Source organism: Amia ocellicauda, chromosome 22, assembly GCF_036373705.1.
Source record: "Amia ocellicauda isolate fAmiCal2 chromosome 22, fAmiCal2.hap1, whole genome shotgun sequence".
In the NCBI taxonomy this organism is placed as follows: domain Eukaryota; kingdom Metazoa; phylum Chordata; class Actinopteri; order Amiiformes; family Amiidae; genus Amia; species Amia ocellicauda.
The window spans coordinates 1,551,034-1,569,722 of record NC_089871.1 but is presented as its reverse complement, the minus strand read 5'-3'; the positions used below and the strand labels follow the sequence as shown (position 1 = coordinate 1,569,722).

Below are 18,689 nucleotides of genomic sequence, written 5' to 3'. Positions count from 1 at the left end.
CCGCTACCTCCGCTGTGTTGAGAGGGGTGTCGAGAGCCTGGGCGGAGGAGAGAGAGAGAGAGAGAAAGTGTGAGTGTGAGAGTGGAAAAACAAAACAGAGAAAAGAAAGTTAGAGGCTGCCGGCGACTTTGTGCGCTGAGAGTCGCGACTATCCGCCCCGGGCCGGGAGCAAGTTTCCTTCTCCCCGCTTTTGGATGCTCTTTCCCGGCGCTGCCTGAGGAAGACAATGGAGCGAGTGAAGAGCTCCATGCAGCAGGTCCCCAACCCCCTCCCCAAAGTGCTCAGCCGCCGGGCCGGGGCCAGCAGCCTGGAGGCGGAGAAGGAGAACTTCGAGAGGAGCCAGGTAGGGAGCACTGGGGCCGGGGCGGCACCGGGTCAGCGCTGCTCGCAGGGCGGGGGTGGCAGAGGGGAGGCCGGGGCAGTGGGTTGGTTGGGGGGGTGCGGGGGTCCCGGTGGGCTGCGGGACAGAGAGAGGGAGGGGGCAGTTTGTGTGCTCGTCTGCATGGGGGATAATCCTCATAGCTGCCCATTGTGGGACCCTGTTATTATTGAGATGATAACCGTCGGTGCTCTGTGAGTAACGGAAAACACGCGAGGATCGTGTCCAGCTCGTCCCGGGACCAGTTCCTGCAGGGCCGGTCCTGCCAGGCGGGTAACGGGGCCGGACTGGTTGTTGGACTGGTGGTCAACAGCTCTTGGCACTTCTCCTGCCCTCTCTGTCCCCAAATCACAAATCAGTGCTGCTGCCGGGGACAGTGGCGGGTGGCCAGTCAGACGGGCTACAGTGTGTCCGAGCGACGCGCTGCGACAGGAGTTACATCGTTACAGGAACCCGCCTGCGTCACACAGGAGGCACGGTAACACCGGCGTGGCTGTCCTGTGTCCTGCTATGTCCACCGCCTGGAGCAAGCCAGTGAAACAGCCCGCAGCCCGCTCCGGTCTGTGTTTAAGTTGCTATAAATATCGCCGCAGTAAACAGTCCGTGGAAACTCTCCTGTTTAGTCTCTTCTCAAAGTAACGGTCAACATTAGCACGTCACATGCCCCCCCACCCCACCTCGCACGTCATATTGCAGACACTTATTGCATTCGGTCATTTTCACATCAGATTCATTGTGTTGGTCAAACGACCAACAGATCTCATTCCGACGGGCGAGCCGACACGCTGCCGGATAATGGCCGCGCAGGTCTGTGTCTCAGCTGCGGGAAAAAGTGATTATAGGACCGGTCCCAGGGTCGAGAGACAGGGGGGGGACATGTCAGGTCTTGTGCAAATGCAAGTCGTGGGCAGATTAATTGTACACGCATATTACCTATACATGTTACCTATACATCAACCTTTAACACAACGGGCATCAGTGCAATAGCACATTTTACCAAAAGCCCGACTGGGAACGCCCTCGTACAAGCGGTTTCCTAGTATGTAAGTTGTATATAGTTTTATATGGAGTGGTTTTCATACCATCTTTACGGCTTGATCACGTTAGTGATGCAATCAGTGCTCTGTCTTATTCATATTATTATTATTAGTTTGACATGACGTGATCTGCGAGCCCCAGCAGGTGAATACACCTGATTAAGCCCCTCTTACAGATAATCATTTTGAACGAGACGTGAGCCTTTTGACTTGTGGTTAGATTTTATCCCCCCACCCCCCACACACACTTCCTTCCCACCAGCGATGTTATCCTCCTCCCTATAGTTGATCGCAGTGGCTCAAGTTCAGACTGGCAGCAGCACCACCCGAGCTGCTGAGATATGAATCAATATCCGTGTGTTCAGGGCAGCGCGTTGCGCTTTGTTTGCTAGTCCTGACTGGAAAAAAAATCAAAAACGTCTATTAGCAGTTTGAATGCGGGTGAGATCGAGCAGATGGGCTTCTGCTGTCAGTCTGGTCATGCAGCACAGCTGGTGCATTCCTGTACACTGTCCTGCGTGTCCTGCGTGAGATCAAGGTTATCCTGGTGGAAGAAAAGCGATTTGCAGTTTGCCACCTGATGTCTGTAATGGTGTGCAGTTATGTCTGCCCCAGTGTGTGTAAGAGAGTGGGGCTGAACTCACAGGAAAGCGAGCTGAGCAGAGTCATATTCAGTGCTTTGTGAATTAAGTTCATTAGAAATAGTAACACACACAGTTTGTAGTGTCAAGGGCTGAGGGAGGAGGGTGGGGTGGTACAGATCTGACAGTAAGTTAAAGCCGAGTCCTTGAAGATGCCCAGGACTGTGGACTGTGGAGGACTCCTTCCAGGACAGCTGGGTCCCGAGGAGGACGCGGCCAACCGCCAAAGGCCAACAGCTGACCAGTCGGTCTGAACACCAGCTGTGCCCCGCCCTCCTCATCCTGTGGCAAAGGGGTCAGCTGCGTCTCGGGAGGTGCCCCCCGGATCAGATGATTGTGGTGCATCATTGTTGTCACTTGCTGAGGTTCACAGAGCAAAACCACAGTCATCTGCAGGAGGCTGGTCTCGGAGCACTCCGCACACGCCCCTACACCCCCGGGGGGTGAGCAGTGATATCGTTATCGTTTCGCAAGAGGTTATCGGTTTGCCAAACGTTGAGGCAATCAGAGTTCAACCAAAGTCCAAACCCTTGCTAGCCTGGCACGTTTAATGAGGAATAAAACACAAATAGGACACACAGCACTGCTCACAATCCGCCCAGGGGAGCTGTGCTGCGGTAGGCCGGCACTAATGCAGTAGGAGGGGCACTGGAATCGGTCTGAGCCGGCCAGTGGGATCCTTAGAAAGAGTTTTGCCTACTTTCCAGCATTAAGTCCATGTAGCTGTATTTAGGGAGCGCAAGTCAGCCTGTGCATGACTGGATATCTTCTGCGTCTGGGGACGATCTGCAGACACTTTGTGCTCCAGCTGTCCTCCCTGTATCTGCAGCACGGACACAGTAGGCAGGGGATCCTGAGAACAGTAGTGACCACAAGGAAGAGGGACAGTACACGTGCACAACGGGCAAGGCCAGCATGCGTCCTTTCAGACTCGCTGGAAGTTGATGAAGCGTGGCTGTGCCTTCCTGTCATGATTTATCTTTCTTTTCACCCCCCCACTCCACTCCTCTTGCATGGTTTGTTTTGCAGCAGAGCGCTGATGCACTAAAGGATTTGTGATGCTGGTGATAAGCTCCCAGACAGATCTGTCTCTGGCCCATGTCCCAGCCCCGGTATGTTCTCGCTGTCTCCTGACCTCCTGGCTCTCATGGGCAGGGCAGTGTGAGCTGGTGGGGGGGGTTGTCACTCCAGCATCACAGCATGAAACAGCAAGGGGGTCTGCATGCCTGCCTGTCGTGAGCTCCACAGTTGGATGTGGGCTTCAGTATGCGTCTTCTCTGGAAACCTAACGGTTAAGGTAGATGTGAGTCTGGTCTGGGAGTGATGAAGGCACACTAATTAAATCTGTCAAATCTCATGCTTTACAAGAGCTTAAAGGCGCCGTGGGGCCGGGCATCCTGGGTACGAGCCGGACCCTGATCCCTGGCCTCGAGTGTGACTTGTGAGCCCTGCCGTATCACACCAGTCACCCAGTCCCGTGGCTGCCTCCCCTGCTGCCCTGAGGGCGTCCACTGGTCAGGGCTGCAATTAACACAGAAACAACTTGTCTGCTGTTTCTTGGGGGGTCTAGTGCTGGTTCCGGCTGGGCCCAGAGTAAACATCTTGGCCTAGTTCTCTCTCAGGCCTAGTGGGGCGGGCGTGTGGGGCTCTCAGGTCAGGTGGGTTCCTCTTGGGCTGAGATCAGAGAGCTTCTGACCTGCCTGGAGATGAAAGTCAGAAGAGAGAGAGAGAGAGAGAGAGAGAGAGAGAGAGAGAGAGAGAGAGAGAGAGAGAGAGAGAGAGAGAGAGGAGAGAAATAAAGAAATTATAAAAACATTACACCAAAGAGATACAAAAATAAAAATCATTCCGGCTCCCCTTCCTCTCACGGCGGCTCCGGTGTCCCTAATTGCATATTGGATAGCAGTGTTAAAAGCCTGCACTAATAGGCTGCATTACGTTGAAACCGATGGCTGGATGGGTTCCTGACAGGTTCTGGGAAGTGCGGCCTACATGGGCAGGAGGGGGGGTGTCCTGTGATAAGAGTGCTGACTGGAGACCTTTGGGGGGGGAATTAGAGTAGCTTTTGTGTTTTGTGGACGGGATAAATTATAGATCAGAAACTGTCAGCACTGAGAAGTGGCTTAACCTGCCCCCCAGTCTCTCTCCCACCCCATTACCCTGCTGTTCTGCTGCAGAGAGTGAGTCGGGGAGGGGGGTGTAGTGTTTGTGTTGAGGGGGGGGTCTCTTCCTATGTTAGTAGTGCAGAAAATAGGTCAGATTAATAAGGCCTGTCTGAGCGCGGCTGCAGCCGTCACGGCGCACAGACACAGAGAACACTGGCCACGCGCTGCCAGGCCCCACCACTGCTGTGCCTCACTGACACAGAGGCTGTCTTACAGTGTCCCTGTTCCCATGTGTCACGTGATCGCTGGTGCCCTGGCTCCGCTGTGCAGGGATGTAACGTACAATGTGCTTCAGACGTGATTACAGTCACTTACCCTCCTGTACAGGTAATCCACTTTAGGCGCTGCACCACTGTGTGGCTCCATTGGCCTCCAGGCTAGGAAACGGCAGGCCGGCGGGCCAGAGCTAGGAAGGACGGCCGTCACTCCGAGTCTGTGGCCGATTTCCATGTCATGTCCTCGCCTGTCATTTTGTCACATCTACAGGATTTCATTCTTAATTTTGTTGACTTGGCTGTGAAATCCAGAACTGGCCTCGTGTGTGTTTGTTTGCATAGTATGCTGATAAGAAGCAGCCTGTTGTTTGTATTGATTTAATAATTTGTTTGTTATGGACGAGTGCTGGAGGGTGACATGTAAAAACAGTGAGGCGGCAGGGCGTACCGACCCTGCAGTCCTGTGCTGAGATGCCCCGTCCTCTCAAAGCCGCCTGCCGCCTCTGCTACTCGGGAGCACGGTGGGGCCGGGTGTGTTATCAGTGCTGTGTGAGTCTCCTTTAGCCCTGCGCGTTGTTCCACGACCGTAATGAGACGTCTGGGCTGGGCAGTGGTGCTGGTATGTGAATACAAGAGATACCACTGTAGGAGACTGTGGTACTGAGAGCCTGACCTTTATGCCACGGTCTGTTTTGCAGCTGTGTGATCAGGCCTTGGATTCACTGGTTTGTTTTTGTTTTATTTGTGTGTGTAAAAGCCAAGGTTGCATGTCTGTGTATGTAGTCAATCTATTTTAACAATGTGTGTGTGTAAACATGCATGCATTTACATATACATAATGGATATTGATATCTAGTCACGCTTTGACGATAACCGTCAGTGACAGGAGAGGTTTTGGCAGCTGTCTTCTGGATGCACAATGCAGATAATCTCCTGTGTTTTTGCTGCCTTCTGCCCAGATCTGCTTTCTCCACTCCAGGGATGAGGCTGTGTGAAATTCCCAGCTCTTTAAGATCTGTGTGGGGGGGGCGGCGCTTCCTGCCACTGCCTCGCTGTCTCTGAGCTCGGGGCCGCAGGGCTGCCGTGCCTCGGCTCTCCTGCCTTCACTCTTTGGAAACGTCTTGTGCCCCAGTCAGGCTGTTCAGAGCCAGATGGGATTCTCTGACCTCGCACACACACAAATAAAGAGATTATAATATATATATATATTCAAAAATAACTTGGCAGGCCCAGATAATTGCAGCGTGGGAGTGTAAATAACATGTTCTCACTGACCAGAGTGGGACACGGCTTCCTGTCTGGGCTTGGCGGCAGTCGGTGGTGGTGGGGGGGGTGTTGGTTGTGCAGTGAAGTGTGATGACTGGCTGCTCAATAGTGAGGGCGTTTCTTATCCTCAATTAAAGGTGAAGGGACTTGCCACACTCCTCTGTGGAGTCCCGCTTCCATTTTTTTTTTTTTCACCTCCTGCTCCTCCACTTGCTTCAGTCTCGTTTTCCTCGCCATCAAGGGATTCATAAAACCTTGTGGGTGCATGATTGGAAATGAAAGGCATCTCCACCAGCAGTCTCCTAATGACCGCCGTGGCCCCGCCCCCCTCGACACCCTGCCAGCACCCCCCCAAAAAGATCAAAGACTCTGTCGTGTCTGTTTGTGGCCGACACGTTTTTAAGTTTTTTCCCTGTGCGTGCATGGCTGTTTCCCTGCCTCCTGACAGAGGCCGGCATCGCCCGTCCCATTGCGCAGCAGCGTGAGCCGCTGTAGTGTCTCGGAGCCCCTGGGGCCCGGTCCAGATGTTGGATGTTTCTCTCACTGGCTACCTGGGGTACACTTGGAGCCAATAGGCGTGGAGGAACATCTGGCGTTACAGGGCTACTGAGTTTGTATCTGCAGTTTTTGTTATTCCCATTTCATCCGAACAGATTTGTGCAAGCATTCTCTCTCTCTCTCTCTCTCTCTCTCTCTCTCTCTCTCTCTCTCTCCTGCGCTTTCTCCCTCTCTATCTCCGATTGTGAACCCACACTCCCTCGGTGGCTCAGCTCTATCTGCGGGCTCACACTCGCTCCCTCCCTCCCGCCCAGCCCTGCGGTCTGCGCTGGCCTGGCGTTCTTTTCAGGGGGCTGGTGTGCCCCTGGGGGGCAGGCGGGGTTAGACAGCTCAGGCCCAGACAGGCCGGTCTCTGATCCCCATGTCTTGGTGCCGCCCTGCCTGTGCGACTCCCAGCGCTGGGGGGGGTTGGCATGGAAAGCACCCCTGTGTGGTGGCTGTGTTGTTCTGAGTGTCCTGTGTAGATCAGGTCCAAATGGCTGGAACCTTGCAGATGCACTACAGATTTGAGCTGATCGTTCTCTCTTGATCGATTGGATGGGGGGCCCATCAGATTGGTGCCGGCTGCCTCTGCCTCTCCCTGCTGGGGGTTGAGCTGGACCTCGGTCCCCTGATAGCTCTGTTCAGAGATGTGAAGAAGCGCTCAGTGCCGGACGGGATCCTCCTCGCTGTGCTGGCAGTGCATCGCCACTCGCCATATGGAGCTGTGGTAATGTCCTGGAGCAAAACCTGCTTATGAGGTATTAATGCCCATTTAAGGCACGCTGCTCTGAGTGCAGGAGGCAGGAGTGGCACATAACTCAATCGCTGACGTATTAATGGAATACATTAGCCGACGCTGAATGAGCCGACGACGCTGAAGGACCATGCTGCGCTTTCAGAGAGCGGCCAGTCAACACAGAGCCATAGACGAGCAGCCCGTGGTTCTGATGATTCTGACTGTCCTTCTTTGTCTTTTTATTCTTCTACTTTTCTTCTTTGCATTCTCTCCCTCACTCTCTAAACCTCAGTCTCCTGTTTTAAGTGTCGTCTAAAGTGTTTCCGAGTTGTATTTCTTCAGCATAGTCGTCCTACTGTTAAACACAAACCTACGGGCTGGAATGGCATCCCTGTTGCACTTCTGCATTTCAGCCACAAGAGGGCTGAATGTCTTCATTAGCCTGTGCAAGTCAATGCAGGTGATGACTGATGAAATAATGAGACTTTTTCAGTCATAATTGTGCCTCTGCAATGTCCGTTACACATTTAGATGCTTTAGATATTTGCTTTTTTGTAATGGTGAGCACTGTTCAGAATAAAGCATTTGAATATTATTTCAGTGTTTGGTCCGATTCATTGTTCACACTGTATGAACTGAAGGTTTGGATGTTTAAGAAATTAATCTGAAAATTTGAAAATCTAAAATACGTTTTCATTAAGGATTCAGATTAAGTTTTATGGTTATATTTGGGTTGTTTATATGGGATTATTTTGAGTAATTTGAGTGTGCATCAGTATGAAATTAAGTGTTGAAATGAGGGTGACATTTGGTCCGGACAAGGGTCACGGCTGCGTTTCCACTGAGTTAACTGGATCGGGTGTGGATTCGAGTGGACCTAGACAGGTGGAGGTAGGATTGGTCTTGCAGCTACAGGCAGGTTGTTCAGAGAGCATTTTATATGGATTTCTTGTTGGTTTTGGGTTCAGGTTGTTGGGGCACATAATGGTGTAGATATCGTACCGATTTCATTCAGTGGGCTTTGTTTATTCCAGGGGGGTCGTTCAAGCATCGTATGTATCGTACAGCAGAGGTTGCTCGTCTCTCTGTCCCTGTCCCCCCCACACAGTGACACTGCAGCTCTGTGTCGAGAGGTTTTATACAATCGGCCCATCACTCTGAGGTCTTTAAATCCCAGCGCGGCGGGTCTCTCTCAGATCAGTTTCACCTGCTGGCTGGTCTTCCGTCTCGCTCGGTGGCTCGGTGCTGCAGCAGTCCAAGAGCTGGTCTTCACACATCAGCACGGGCGGAGGGTGGTATCTCCCTCCTTCTAAAGAAACGCAGACGAACAGAAATGCTGTCTGCCCCAACTGCAGGGTCAGACTGTGTGTGAGCAGATCTGCTTTCTCTCCAGGCTGGCAGAGAGAGAGAGAGAGAGAGGGAGAGAGGGAGGGAGGGAGGGAGGAGGTGGTCACAGTTATTCTCTCTCTCTCTCGCTCAATCGCTCGCTCACTCTCGCTGCCAGCTCTGTGAATCCGTCTCCCGTGGAGCTTACTGTTTCTCGCTGCTATTGAAACAGTCGAGCCGTTTTTTTTTTCTTTTTCTTCTTCTCCCCCCCCTCCGCACACGTGGAGTGAGAGGGGGTGAAGAGGGGGCGCTACAGGCAGGCTGGGAATGCATTTATTTTTGTCAGTTTTTTCTTAAATCCCCCCCCCTTTCCTCTACTGCATCCCCCTGTGTGGAAATACAACTGGAGGCTGGAGGCTGTCCTACACAGACAGAGCGAGAGGGAGGGAGGTGACAGACATGGATCGGCTATAGCGTTCTCTTGTGTACATGCGGAACAAACGCCAGGAGACACACACACACACACACATGAGCTGTGTCACTCTCACCGCAGCCAGCTCTGTCCCTCTCCTTCCTGGGTCGGCTAACCACTTCTAGGCAGCCCTGGTGTTACGCTGGTCTCCCGGTGCTGTCAGCAGCTGCTTTCACCGCCGCCGACTGGATCACAGGGCGAGGGATAGAGGGAGGAGAGAGGAGGGATAGAAGAGGGAGTCCCGATGGTCATCTGGGACACATGTTGAGCTGAAGAATCCCCCCGGCGGATTATTATCATTGTTTTTTCTCCGTGCCTGCCGAAGCGCGAGTCCAGCCGGCGCTCTCCTTTCTGTTCTTTTTTTTTTTTGTTTTCTTTTTGTTCGGTCTTCCGTCCCGCCGATCGACCTATTGTCCCTGTGCAACAATGGACCTGGCCAAAATGGTAAGACATTGTGCCTGTGTGTGTGTGTGTGTGTGTGTGTGTGTGTGTGTGTGTGTGTGTTCTTCAAGGGCGCAACAGATCAGTTCATGTAAGAGAGAGAGCGAGAGGCAGGAGGCAGCAGCATCAGTATTGGTGTGTGTGTGTAGGAGTGTGTACTAATTTGTTTTCAGACCACAGCGGTTTGTGGCCCCCGTCTTGAGCAGCAGCTCTGTGTGTCTGACCGTCTCTGTGTGACCCAGTGCAGCTGCTGCGCTGTGGATGTGTTTGCACAGAAATTGCTGCCTATTTGTCCTGCTTCTAACTTAGTTGTTTAGAGAGAGAGACAGAGAAGTGTAAGACAGACACAGAGAGTGGGGTTAGGTTGTCTTTTCCAATGCTGACACGTACAGTGTTGCACGTACACACACACACACTTGGGTATCAGGTGTAGCTGTTTCTGCTCCGGCTCCCTCAGCGGAGAGGGGGGCGGTGCTGCTGTTGCCAGTGTCGCCGGTGCGCTTGTTTGCACAACCCTGTCGCAGGCTGCAGCCGCCCGGCCTCAGCGCCCCACACACCCGGACAAAGAGGCCCTGACCCGACCCGGCGCTGTCACGTTGTGCCCCGTCCAGCCAGGCTCGGCCACCTCCGCTATGACCGGGGGGCGGAGGACCCGTGGGCGCTGCGGGGGAGTCCTGCTCGTATCAGCGCGGTGTCTCCCGTCCCATCCGGCCCTGTCCTGTCCTCTCTGTGCTGCGCTCGGAGCCAGGCGTGACTGGAGCCCAGGCCTGCCGTGCCATGTCCCTCTTGGGCTTTGCTGTGTGCGTGTCTGAGTTCGTAAAGCCAGTCTGTGTCTGGCGGGTCCAGTGCCTTGGGAGGGTCCTCTGGAACTTACTGGACTTATTGGAACTGAGGAAGAGAAAAGAAACCAGCGAGTAAAGAGCAGTCTGCGTCGCGCACTCAGGTTTGAAGCAGAAAAAACAAACGTAGTGCCAGGTTTGGTTTGGACTCTGCGGTGCTTGTCGACTGACGTACAGGACAAAGTGTACTTTTTTCCTTTTGAGGAAGTATTTTCGCTCATGATTTTTATTTTAGTTTTGGCTGCGATGTCGGGAAGCCGCATCTGTCCCTCCCCACAGCCCGGTCACGGGGCTGCGCTTCTGCCCACCACCAGCAATGAACTCGCCATCGTGTGGGCAACATCTCCCCTATGTGGAATACAGAACCGGGAAGCAAGAGCACAGGGGTCAGCATGGGAAAGAAAGGAAAAACTGCAGGGTTTCGATCAGTGTCTGTTGGAGGGGCAGGCGGGTGTCGGGGTGCATTTCCAACAGGTTGTCTTGAGAGCTCTGCCAGGCTTTGTGAAGCAGTGGCTTGCCAATTTTATACAACTTGTGTGGCCAGGTGAACACACACTCGCTCTCTATCCGTCTGGCCGGCTGCCATCACTGACCCTGTCCAGCCGGGGGCATCGGTTCCTGATTAATTCCTCCTGTGCTGATTTTCCCTTTTACTGCTCGAGTGCGGTCAGCCGGGCCGGACTTGCGCAGGGCCTGTGAAAAGGCTCTTTGACAGATGCACACAGTGGCTGCTTTGGAAAGACTGACCTGGGGGAAGTTTTCAGACAGGGTGGAGCTGGATCTGCGGGAAATAAGACTGGGGTTGTTCTCAACTCAAATCACCTTCTACCACACACACACACACACACACACACACACACACACACACACACAGGTGGGAGAACAGTGAGAGATTGTCCCCCTCGGCAGGTTTGTCGTAACTATTAAGACCCTGGAGACCTTTGTGTTCAGTCCGCTGGCTGGGTGCCACACGCTGACAGATGTGCTTGTTTGGTTTTGTTTGCTTTTGTGTATGTATGTATGTATGTGTGTGTGAGAGTAAGTATGTGGGTGTGAGCGCACTGCAGTTGACCGTGCGATTGCAGGAAGTGGTCAGAGTATTTCTGGGCATGATGAAACACAAACGGTGCAAAGCGCAGTGAGGCAATGGTGCATCTTGTTTCTCGGCCACAGTGACTAACTGTAAGCTCTTAAGAAAACCTCTAGTGTTTTGTTTTTTCTGCGCATGGGGTTTAGCAAACAGTTCTCCAGTGACACACTTTACTGCACTGTACCACACTATACCACACTACAGCTGGGAGCACACGCCTCCGTTTCTCCAGTGTGCGGACCAGGTGGGCTCATTCCCGTTGGAATCTACTGCGTCTCGAGCTGGAAACTATGCATCAACAGTTTCTATATTTCTTAATAAATAATCCAAATTAATTCATAGATTGTTTATTTTAATTATTCCACCCCCTGCCCCTCAAAACTATTGTGTGTAGGGTTTAAGCAGTGGTTAGCAGATCCTGTTAATAGAGAACTGACTTCATAAGATAAGAAAAGGGAAGAGAAAACAAAAAGAAAACATTTCAAAATCAAGCTCTTCTGTCCTGTCCAGCTCTGACCCGGAAAACAGACAAAACAGACAGACAGACAAGTAAACTCGGTGTTTATTCCACAGGGCAGATTGAGCAAAGTGTGGGAACTTCCTGGAGCCAGAATCTCACAGCCACCGTCCCACCTGTTACACAGACCCTGTCAGGAGGGAGGCGGGGGGCGAGTTTGACAGAGGGAGGAGAGAGAGAGAGGGGGAGCTTATCAATGAAGGAGTGTGAAGTAAATAAACACAAACATTTTAACCAGTTGCACCCTGGCAGTGAAGTCCAGTTTGACCCAGTAGGGCCATTGTGTGTGTGTGTTTATTTATTAAAGGATTGTTCTGTGTTGTTGGGGGGGGGGGGTTGCAAGGTAGAGCAGAGAAGTGTTGAGTAGTTTAAGGAGGAGTGAGGGCAGGAGTGGGTTAACCTGGAACCCAGGCCCAACAGGAAGAGGGCAGGGCAGCGCCTCGGAATGCTGAGACAGGAAGTCATCAGCTCCCTTCCTGTTATTCCTCCCTCCTTCCTTCTCTTCTCCCCCTTTCCGCTCCCACTGTACCTTTTTTAATTTTTTTGGTTCAGACTCTATGCCATCCCCACCCCCAAGAATACATAAATAAGGTGTAATACATATAAATAAAATACATATTCTTTAAAGACTGAGACAGAGAATTGTTGTGTGACTGAGGTGGAGCGAGGGGGACCCTGTGAATCGGCAGGGTGGGAGGCAGACGCAGGAAGGCAACCGCCCGCCGCCCACGCCGCCCAGGCCAAACTGCTCCCGTTGCCCGGGCTGAGCTGAGAAATGCCCAGCAGCGTCCGGCTCGCTCTGCCGACCGTAACCCCACTGCCCTCGCCGTCTGAATCACGACGGTCACCTGGCTGACGGGAAGTGTGTGTGGAGCTGTGACATGTGCTTGATGTTGTAGTCGAGAGGGAGAGTGAGAGTGTGTGTGTGTGTGTGTGAGGGAGAGAGGGAGAGAGGGAGGCTCCTCGCTCGGTGCAGGGAGTCCCGGTGGATGTCTGAAGTGTAGAAGCTGTACTTGTGAAAAAATAAAAACGTAACAAAACCAGCTGATGGGGATTCATACAGAAATGGAAAAGGAAAACCCGCGTTGAGTTCGTGACCCGCTGTGCCAGCGCAGGTACCCCCCCCCCGACAGCTGGCGCCAGTGTGCTGTGCAGCCAATCAGTAGTGGCCTCTCTCTCACGATTTTAATTAGTTTCATTATTTTTTAATTTTTTCCCTGTTTTGTTTATTACCAGTTGTGTTCCTGGTCTGACTGTGGAGAGTTGGCTGAAGGTGGCAAAAGTGTGTGAGACGGTGCTGGAGTGCCCGGCGGTGTGGGTGTGTCTCTTCTATAGGCGGCTCGGTTATTTCACTTAACAGAAGTCCACTCCACGCTGCCCACTCCCAACTGGGATGAGAGTAATTGTCTATTAATACCAGCTGTGCATGGAGGGGGAGGAGGAGGAGCTGGACTCCCCGAGCAAAAACCCAGGCCTGACGCTTCCATATCCACTACACAATAATAACTGCAGAATTTCTTATTTGCAAATTTTAGCTTATTTTATTTTTCTCTCCTGCTATGTTTCCCCCTCCACCCCCACACGTGGTATAAATCCCGCTCCCTGCAGGTCTGTGTCAGACCCTCACTCTCGTTGGCAGACATCGCTTCTTGAAATTCCTGTGTTTGTGTCTGCTCCCTTTCGTGCATGGTGTTGAGTTTTTGTTTTGTCTGTACGATCGAGCAATTATCTCTGTCCTTGAAATCGAATGCAACAAGATATCATAACTTCCTGAGAGGTGAGCTGTGCGATCTGGCTGTGGAGTCTTTCTAGATCGAAGATCGAAGATCGAAGCGTGGCTCGTCTGAGGAGACGATCACGGGACGCTGAGTTCCAATGTCTGTCTGTTTTGATTTTTAATTTATTTTTAATTGTTTTATTCATTAGTTTGTTTCCAACGCCTCGTTCAAAACCCAGAGCCCGTCTGCAGTGCTGGGACTGACCTTCTCAGGCTGGTCTGGTGTCCTTCTTACCAGACGTGTCAAAGCTGTGGGAAAGTACACCGTGAGATAGAGGTTGCTTGCTTGTTGGTTGCTAGTTGCTGATTTTCTTAGCCCATGGTAACTTGTATTATAAAATAGTCTATACTGTTATGTCCTGTAGAGCGCTGTGAGTTAAAAATCAAATTAAAAAATAATAAATGTTTAGAGTGCAGTCCGATGCACTAGGAGGTTTTACACAGGAATAAAATGCAGCTGGAGATGCAGCACAGAGCAGGCGTGGCACTGCAGCACACGGGCTTGCAGAAGCAGCACCAGCCTCAGAAATGCAAACAGGGTCTGTGCTTCGGTTGGGCCAGGTGGGCAGCGGGAAGTAGGCGCTCCGTTTCTGTTCTGTTTCTCAACGCAAAAATGTGTTTTTTTTTTTTTTTAACCAAAACGGTCCTTCTGGCTCGACGGTAAAATGCACAGGGAATTCACTGTGCACGCTTCCCCCCTCCCGCCTGGCCTGCAATAGGTGTATAATCATTTCATGCAGCTGTAATTTGTGTTCATGGGGGGTCAGTGTGTGCATTTGTGTGGTCTGTGTGTGTGAATATGAGGGTGTGAGTCTCGGTCTCTGAGTGTGAGTGAGGGAGTCTGTGTGTGTGTGTGTGTGTGTGTGTGTGAGTCTGCACGATTAAGAGTGCGTGACTGTATGAGTGTGTGTGTGGGTGCATGTGCGTGACTGTGTGAGTGCATGGTTGTTTGCGGGTAAATAGAGAACAACACCCAAGCAGAGCTGATTTCCGTACCCTTTCTCTGAGGCTGATCTGTGTCGAGAGCCAGCTGGGCTCCCTGCGGCATCACCCCCCCCCCAGTGTTAATCGGAGAGTCCTGCCTGGTGAATGTTTAATGAGTTGAGTCGTCCCCTGCGTGGGGCTGCATGTCAGAGCTGTGAACAAGCAGCGACGCCGGGCAGAGAGAGGGAGGCTTTGCCAGGGCCTGCTGCTGTGCCAGGGACTGTGAGCAGAGCGTGGAGAGAAGGGAAAGGGAGAGTCAGAGACGGGAAAGAGGAAGGAGAGAGTGAGAAGGGAAAATACTGTTTTATTGTGTGTAGTATTTTACATTTACAAAAAAAAAAAATTCAAATTTTTAATACTTATGATTAAAAACTTTTAAAATCAATTCTTAAAATCACTTAAAATTTTTAAAATCTTTGTGATTTAACGAAAAACAAAATAATTAACTTCAAATAAACATGTGCACAAAACAACAAAACAAACGTGATTAAAGCAAAACTGCTCACCAACATAAAAGTCAAATACATTGAAAATAACTGAAAATGCATTGGACAAAATAAAGAAACAATTAAAAAGGTAAAAATAAAAAACAAACAAAAAAGGTCCAATGCATTTAAAATTAAATCCAAAACGGACAATGTATTTGACAAAAAAATATAACAAAACTAAACCAAAAAACCCCTAAACAATTAGTGATTTAAAAACAACTAAATCTTTAAAAACAGTTAAGATTCATTTTAAAATCGTTTTAAAAACAATCATCCATAAAATAATTAAAGGTCTTGGACTCGGGCTCCAGCAGGGGGAACTGACCGTCCCCGGAGGTGGGTCCCATCATGGGATCCTGAGCTCCCCCAGATCTTGTATGTGCCAGTTCTTATAGGCTTCCTCCTTGCCCCTCTGATGGACCTCCAGATTGACGTAGTCCCTCACGAGCACCATGCCCCTCCACGCGATGACAATCGGGTCCAGCTCCTGCTTATTGAATAGACAGATGTTCCGTCCCTCCCACAGGGCCTGCTTCACTGCGCAGACGACACGCCACCAGCACCTCAGGGTAGAAGATGTTAGTCCCCTGGTAGGACCGTATAGGATCTGCTGGGCGGTCGCCCGCGCAGGAACGGCAAACCTGTGGAGGAACATGGGAGAAAACAGGAGCCAGACCCTGTGGGCGGAGGGGCACTCTCTAAAGATGTGAGCCTCCGTCTCCTTCCCCAGGCAACCCTTATAGGGGCAGGTGTCATAAGGAGCTATGCCCCTTCTGTGCATGAACACTCGGGTGGGGAGACACCGACTCACAGCCATCCAGGAGACATCTTTCTGCGTATTCGTGAGGCAAACGTGCGTAGCATTAGCCCAGATAAACCGGCAGGTTTCGGGAGGGAAATCTTCTATCCGGCTGGTCTCCTGGGTAGATCTCATCTGGCTACAGATGGTCTTATAATCCCAGGAGGCCAGCACAACTTTATGGAGGCCTACTTCGAGCGCAAAGGCTCGGAGCACCCTGTAGAACGGCGGGGGATCCCACGAGTGCGGCCTGGTGTTATCCATGGCGCAGAGGCCGAATGGTCTCAGGCTGCTGGCAAAATAAAAGCGGTTCATGAAACTCACTTTCTTGCCAGCAGCCTGGATGTTCTTGACCACATAGGCCAGCCCCTGCGCCTTTATCAGCCGCACAACGTCCGGGACCCCCCTGCCTCCATCCAGGGTACCCTTCACCATCTGCACTCTTTTCAGCCTCTCCATTTTACTCCCCCAGACAAACCGAAATATAATTCGGGTCACTAGTTTTGCGATGACCTTGTCTGGGGGGAAGATCATTCCTACGTAGAGGAGTATCGGGAAGAGGATGGCCTTTACGACCAGCACCTTACCAGCCATCGTCAAGGTCCTTGTGCTCCAGCCGTGGATCTTCTTTTGGACCTTCCATATGGCCTCCTCCCAGCTCCGGGCGCCCGTGTTGGTCCCGTCGATCGTGATCCCCAGAACCTTGATAAACGGCTTCACAGGGAACACGGTCGGCAGGCCCCGGCCGACAGGCCATGCCCTGGAGAGGTAGACCTCGCTCTTGGCCTTGTTGACAGCGGCCCCCGTCGCCCTGCATGTCAGAGCTGTGAACAAGCAGCGACGCCGGGCAGAGAGAGGGAGGCTTTGCCAGGGCCTGCTGCTGTGCCAGGGACTGTGAGCAGAGCGTGGAGAGAAGGGAAAGGGAGAGTCAGAGATGGGAAAGAGGAAGGAGAGAGTGAGAAGGGAAAAGAGGGGACAGCTTGAGTGATGAGGCTGTGCTGGTTAGCGCAGGGAGGCCGGACCTTCAGCCTTGGACTCTCAGGCTGTTTTCTCCGGCGTCGGGCTGTGTAACTTTGCAAAAGAGAAAAAACAAGTTATACTACTGGACTACATACACCTGCTGCTGTTAGCGAAACTCTCCTGTTGGACTGTGACTCAAATTAGCCAGCCTGGATGGGTGGTATCAAAGCAGACGTGTCCCAGAGTCCTCTCCTGGTCAGCACCGAGGACGGGTGGTCCACCTGCAGTCGGAAGCCCCTGTGTGCCCTCATACGTGTACACACTGCCACAGCGCTCGACATGTAGAAATACAGGGGTTAAAGAAATCCAACAACACAAAGCACAAGGGTCTCCGGTACACAGGACGCCAGGCCGACAGATGGCATGGAGAGAGACTGTGACGCTCGCTGGCTTCTGTTATTTATTCTCCCTTGATCCCCCTAATTTGATTACTGACTTGCAGTGGAAGAGGAGGCACTGAGCCCATCAGTGAGGGAGGAGGGAGGACAGCAGGCCGGGGGGACCCCTGTCTGTCCTGTGGGGTTTAAGCACGATATTTAAGAATGTCCTGGGGAGTGAGAGAGACTGACGGACTGTGTGACTGTGGCCGGGTGGACAGGGATCACAGCTTGACGGGGGGAAACTCGGGAACCATACCTGTATACGCACTCACTCACTCACTCAGACGCTTGTGCAGAAAGCCGATGTAACGGGTGGTGATACGCCAGGGCAGTGTTATTTACATCCTGACTGCGGTGCCTTTCAGGGGGTGGATTAATTTTTAAAGACTTCTACGCTGTGTGCTCTCCAGCCATGACTGTACAACCTTGGCCGTGTGCAAACAGCAGCATCGACTGCATCGCTAACTTATTCTTTGTTCTTCTTTCCTGTTTTGTCTGCAGGCAGTGAGCATCAACAAGGCCATCAATACACAGGAGGTCGCTGTCAAGGAGAAGCATGCGAGAAATATCCTTTCTTGTAGAGAGTGTGTGTGTGTGAGTGTTTGTACAAGGGGGTTAATGCATTTATGGTTACATGTGTGAATGGAAAGTCTGCATGTTTCAATTTTGTGCAATTCCGCTTTAAGTGTGTGTGAGTACAGAGCCATGTGCATCACGGGGCACCTGCATCTCATTAGAAACTCAACATGGGGGATGGCATCCAAGCATCTATGCTGAAGTATGTTGTTCTCTGGGATGTATGTGGATGTCTCTGGGCTGCTCTTTGGCTCTTGAGGTCAGTGCCTTGCTCCTTGACCTCGCCCTCACCCTGCATCCTGGGCACGCACCATGAGAAGGGCGCGCACACCTTCTGGGCGGCTGTGCACCGGCTGCCCCTGTCCAGCAACGCAGTGCTCTGCTGGAAGTTCTGCCATGTCTTCCACAAGCTGCTGCGAGACGGGCACCCCAACGTGAGTACACCACCCGTGTTTATGACCCGCAGTGTGGGCCGCGTAGCCGTGGGCAGACCTGTGGTTGATAGTGACTCTGGCTGTTTCTCCCCAGGTGCTGAAGGACTCCATGAGGAACAAGCCTGACCTGGGAGACATGAGCAGGATGTGGGTAAGGCCTGCAGGGCGGTGACGTCTCCCCTCTGCTTGTGCTCAGTGCCTGTGTCCTGCTGTGTCAAACAGTGGGCGTCTGTGAACTAGACTAGGACTGTGAGGAGAGGAGGGAGGGAGGAGGGGTGATGCTGCCAGCAACGGGGATGAGCAGGCTCGCAGTGCCGGCAATGGAGGGAGCGCAGAGAGGAAAGGGGGTTCGTGGAGAGAAGAGTGTGAATGGAGAGGGAGAGGGATTGGAGGCTGAATGGTGAGGTAACAGAGAGCGTTAGAGACGAGTGAAAGGAGAGGGAGAGGGGCTGTGGGTCCGAGCCCTGGGAGTGAATAAAGGGATTAGAGAGGGTGCCATTGAGTGTGCGCTCTGCTCGCCCCGCGCCGTACATACCAATCGCCTCGGAGAAGCGAGGATGTCGCCCC

General features: G+C 52.2%; 1 protein-coding gene across 4 annotated transcripts in view; it reads left to right on the top strand.

Annotated features, from left to right (window-relative positions):
• The window catches only part of hip1 (huntingtin interacting protein 1), a 31,860-nt gene continuing 13,171 nt past the window's right edge, over positions 1-18,689 (top strand). For 2 of the 4 annotated variants that reach the window (XM_066695420.1, XM_066695419.1), the window contains exons 1-4: positions 1-343; positions 17,614-17,677; positions 17,980-18,122; positions 18,217-18,273. In XM_066695420.1, coding sequence (XP_066551517.1) covers positions 227-343; positions 17,614-17,677; positions 17,980-18,122; positions 18,217-18,273 — 381 coding nt within the window. In that variant the 5' untranslated portion in view covers positions 1-226. Of the gene's footprint in view, positions 344-8,704; positions 9,222-17,613; positions 17,678-17,979; positions 18,123-18,216; positions 18,274-18,689 lie in introns of those variants that run through there. The other 2 variants (XM_066695421.1, XM_066695422.1) reach the window with 2 other exon arrangements.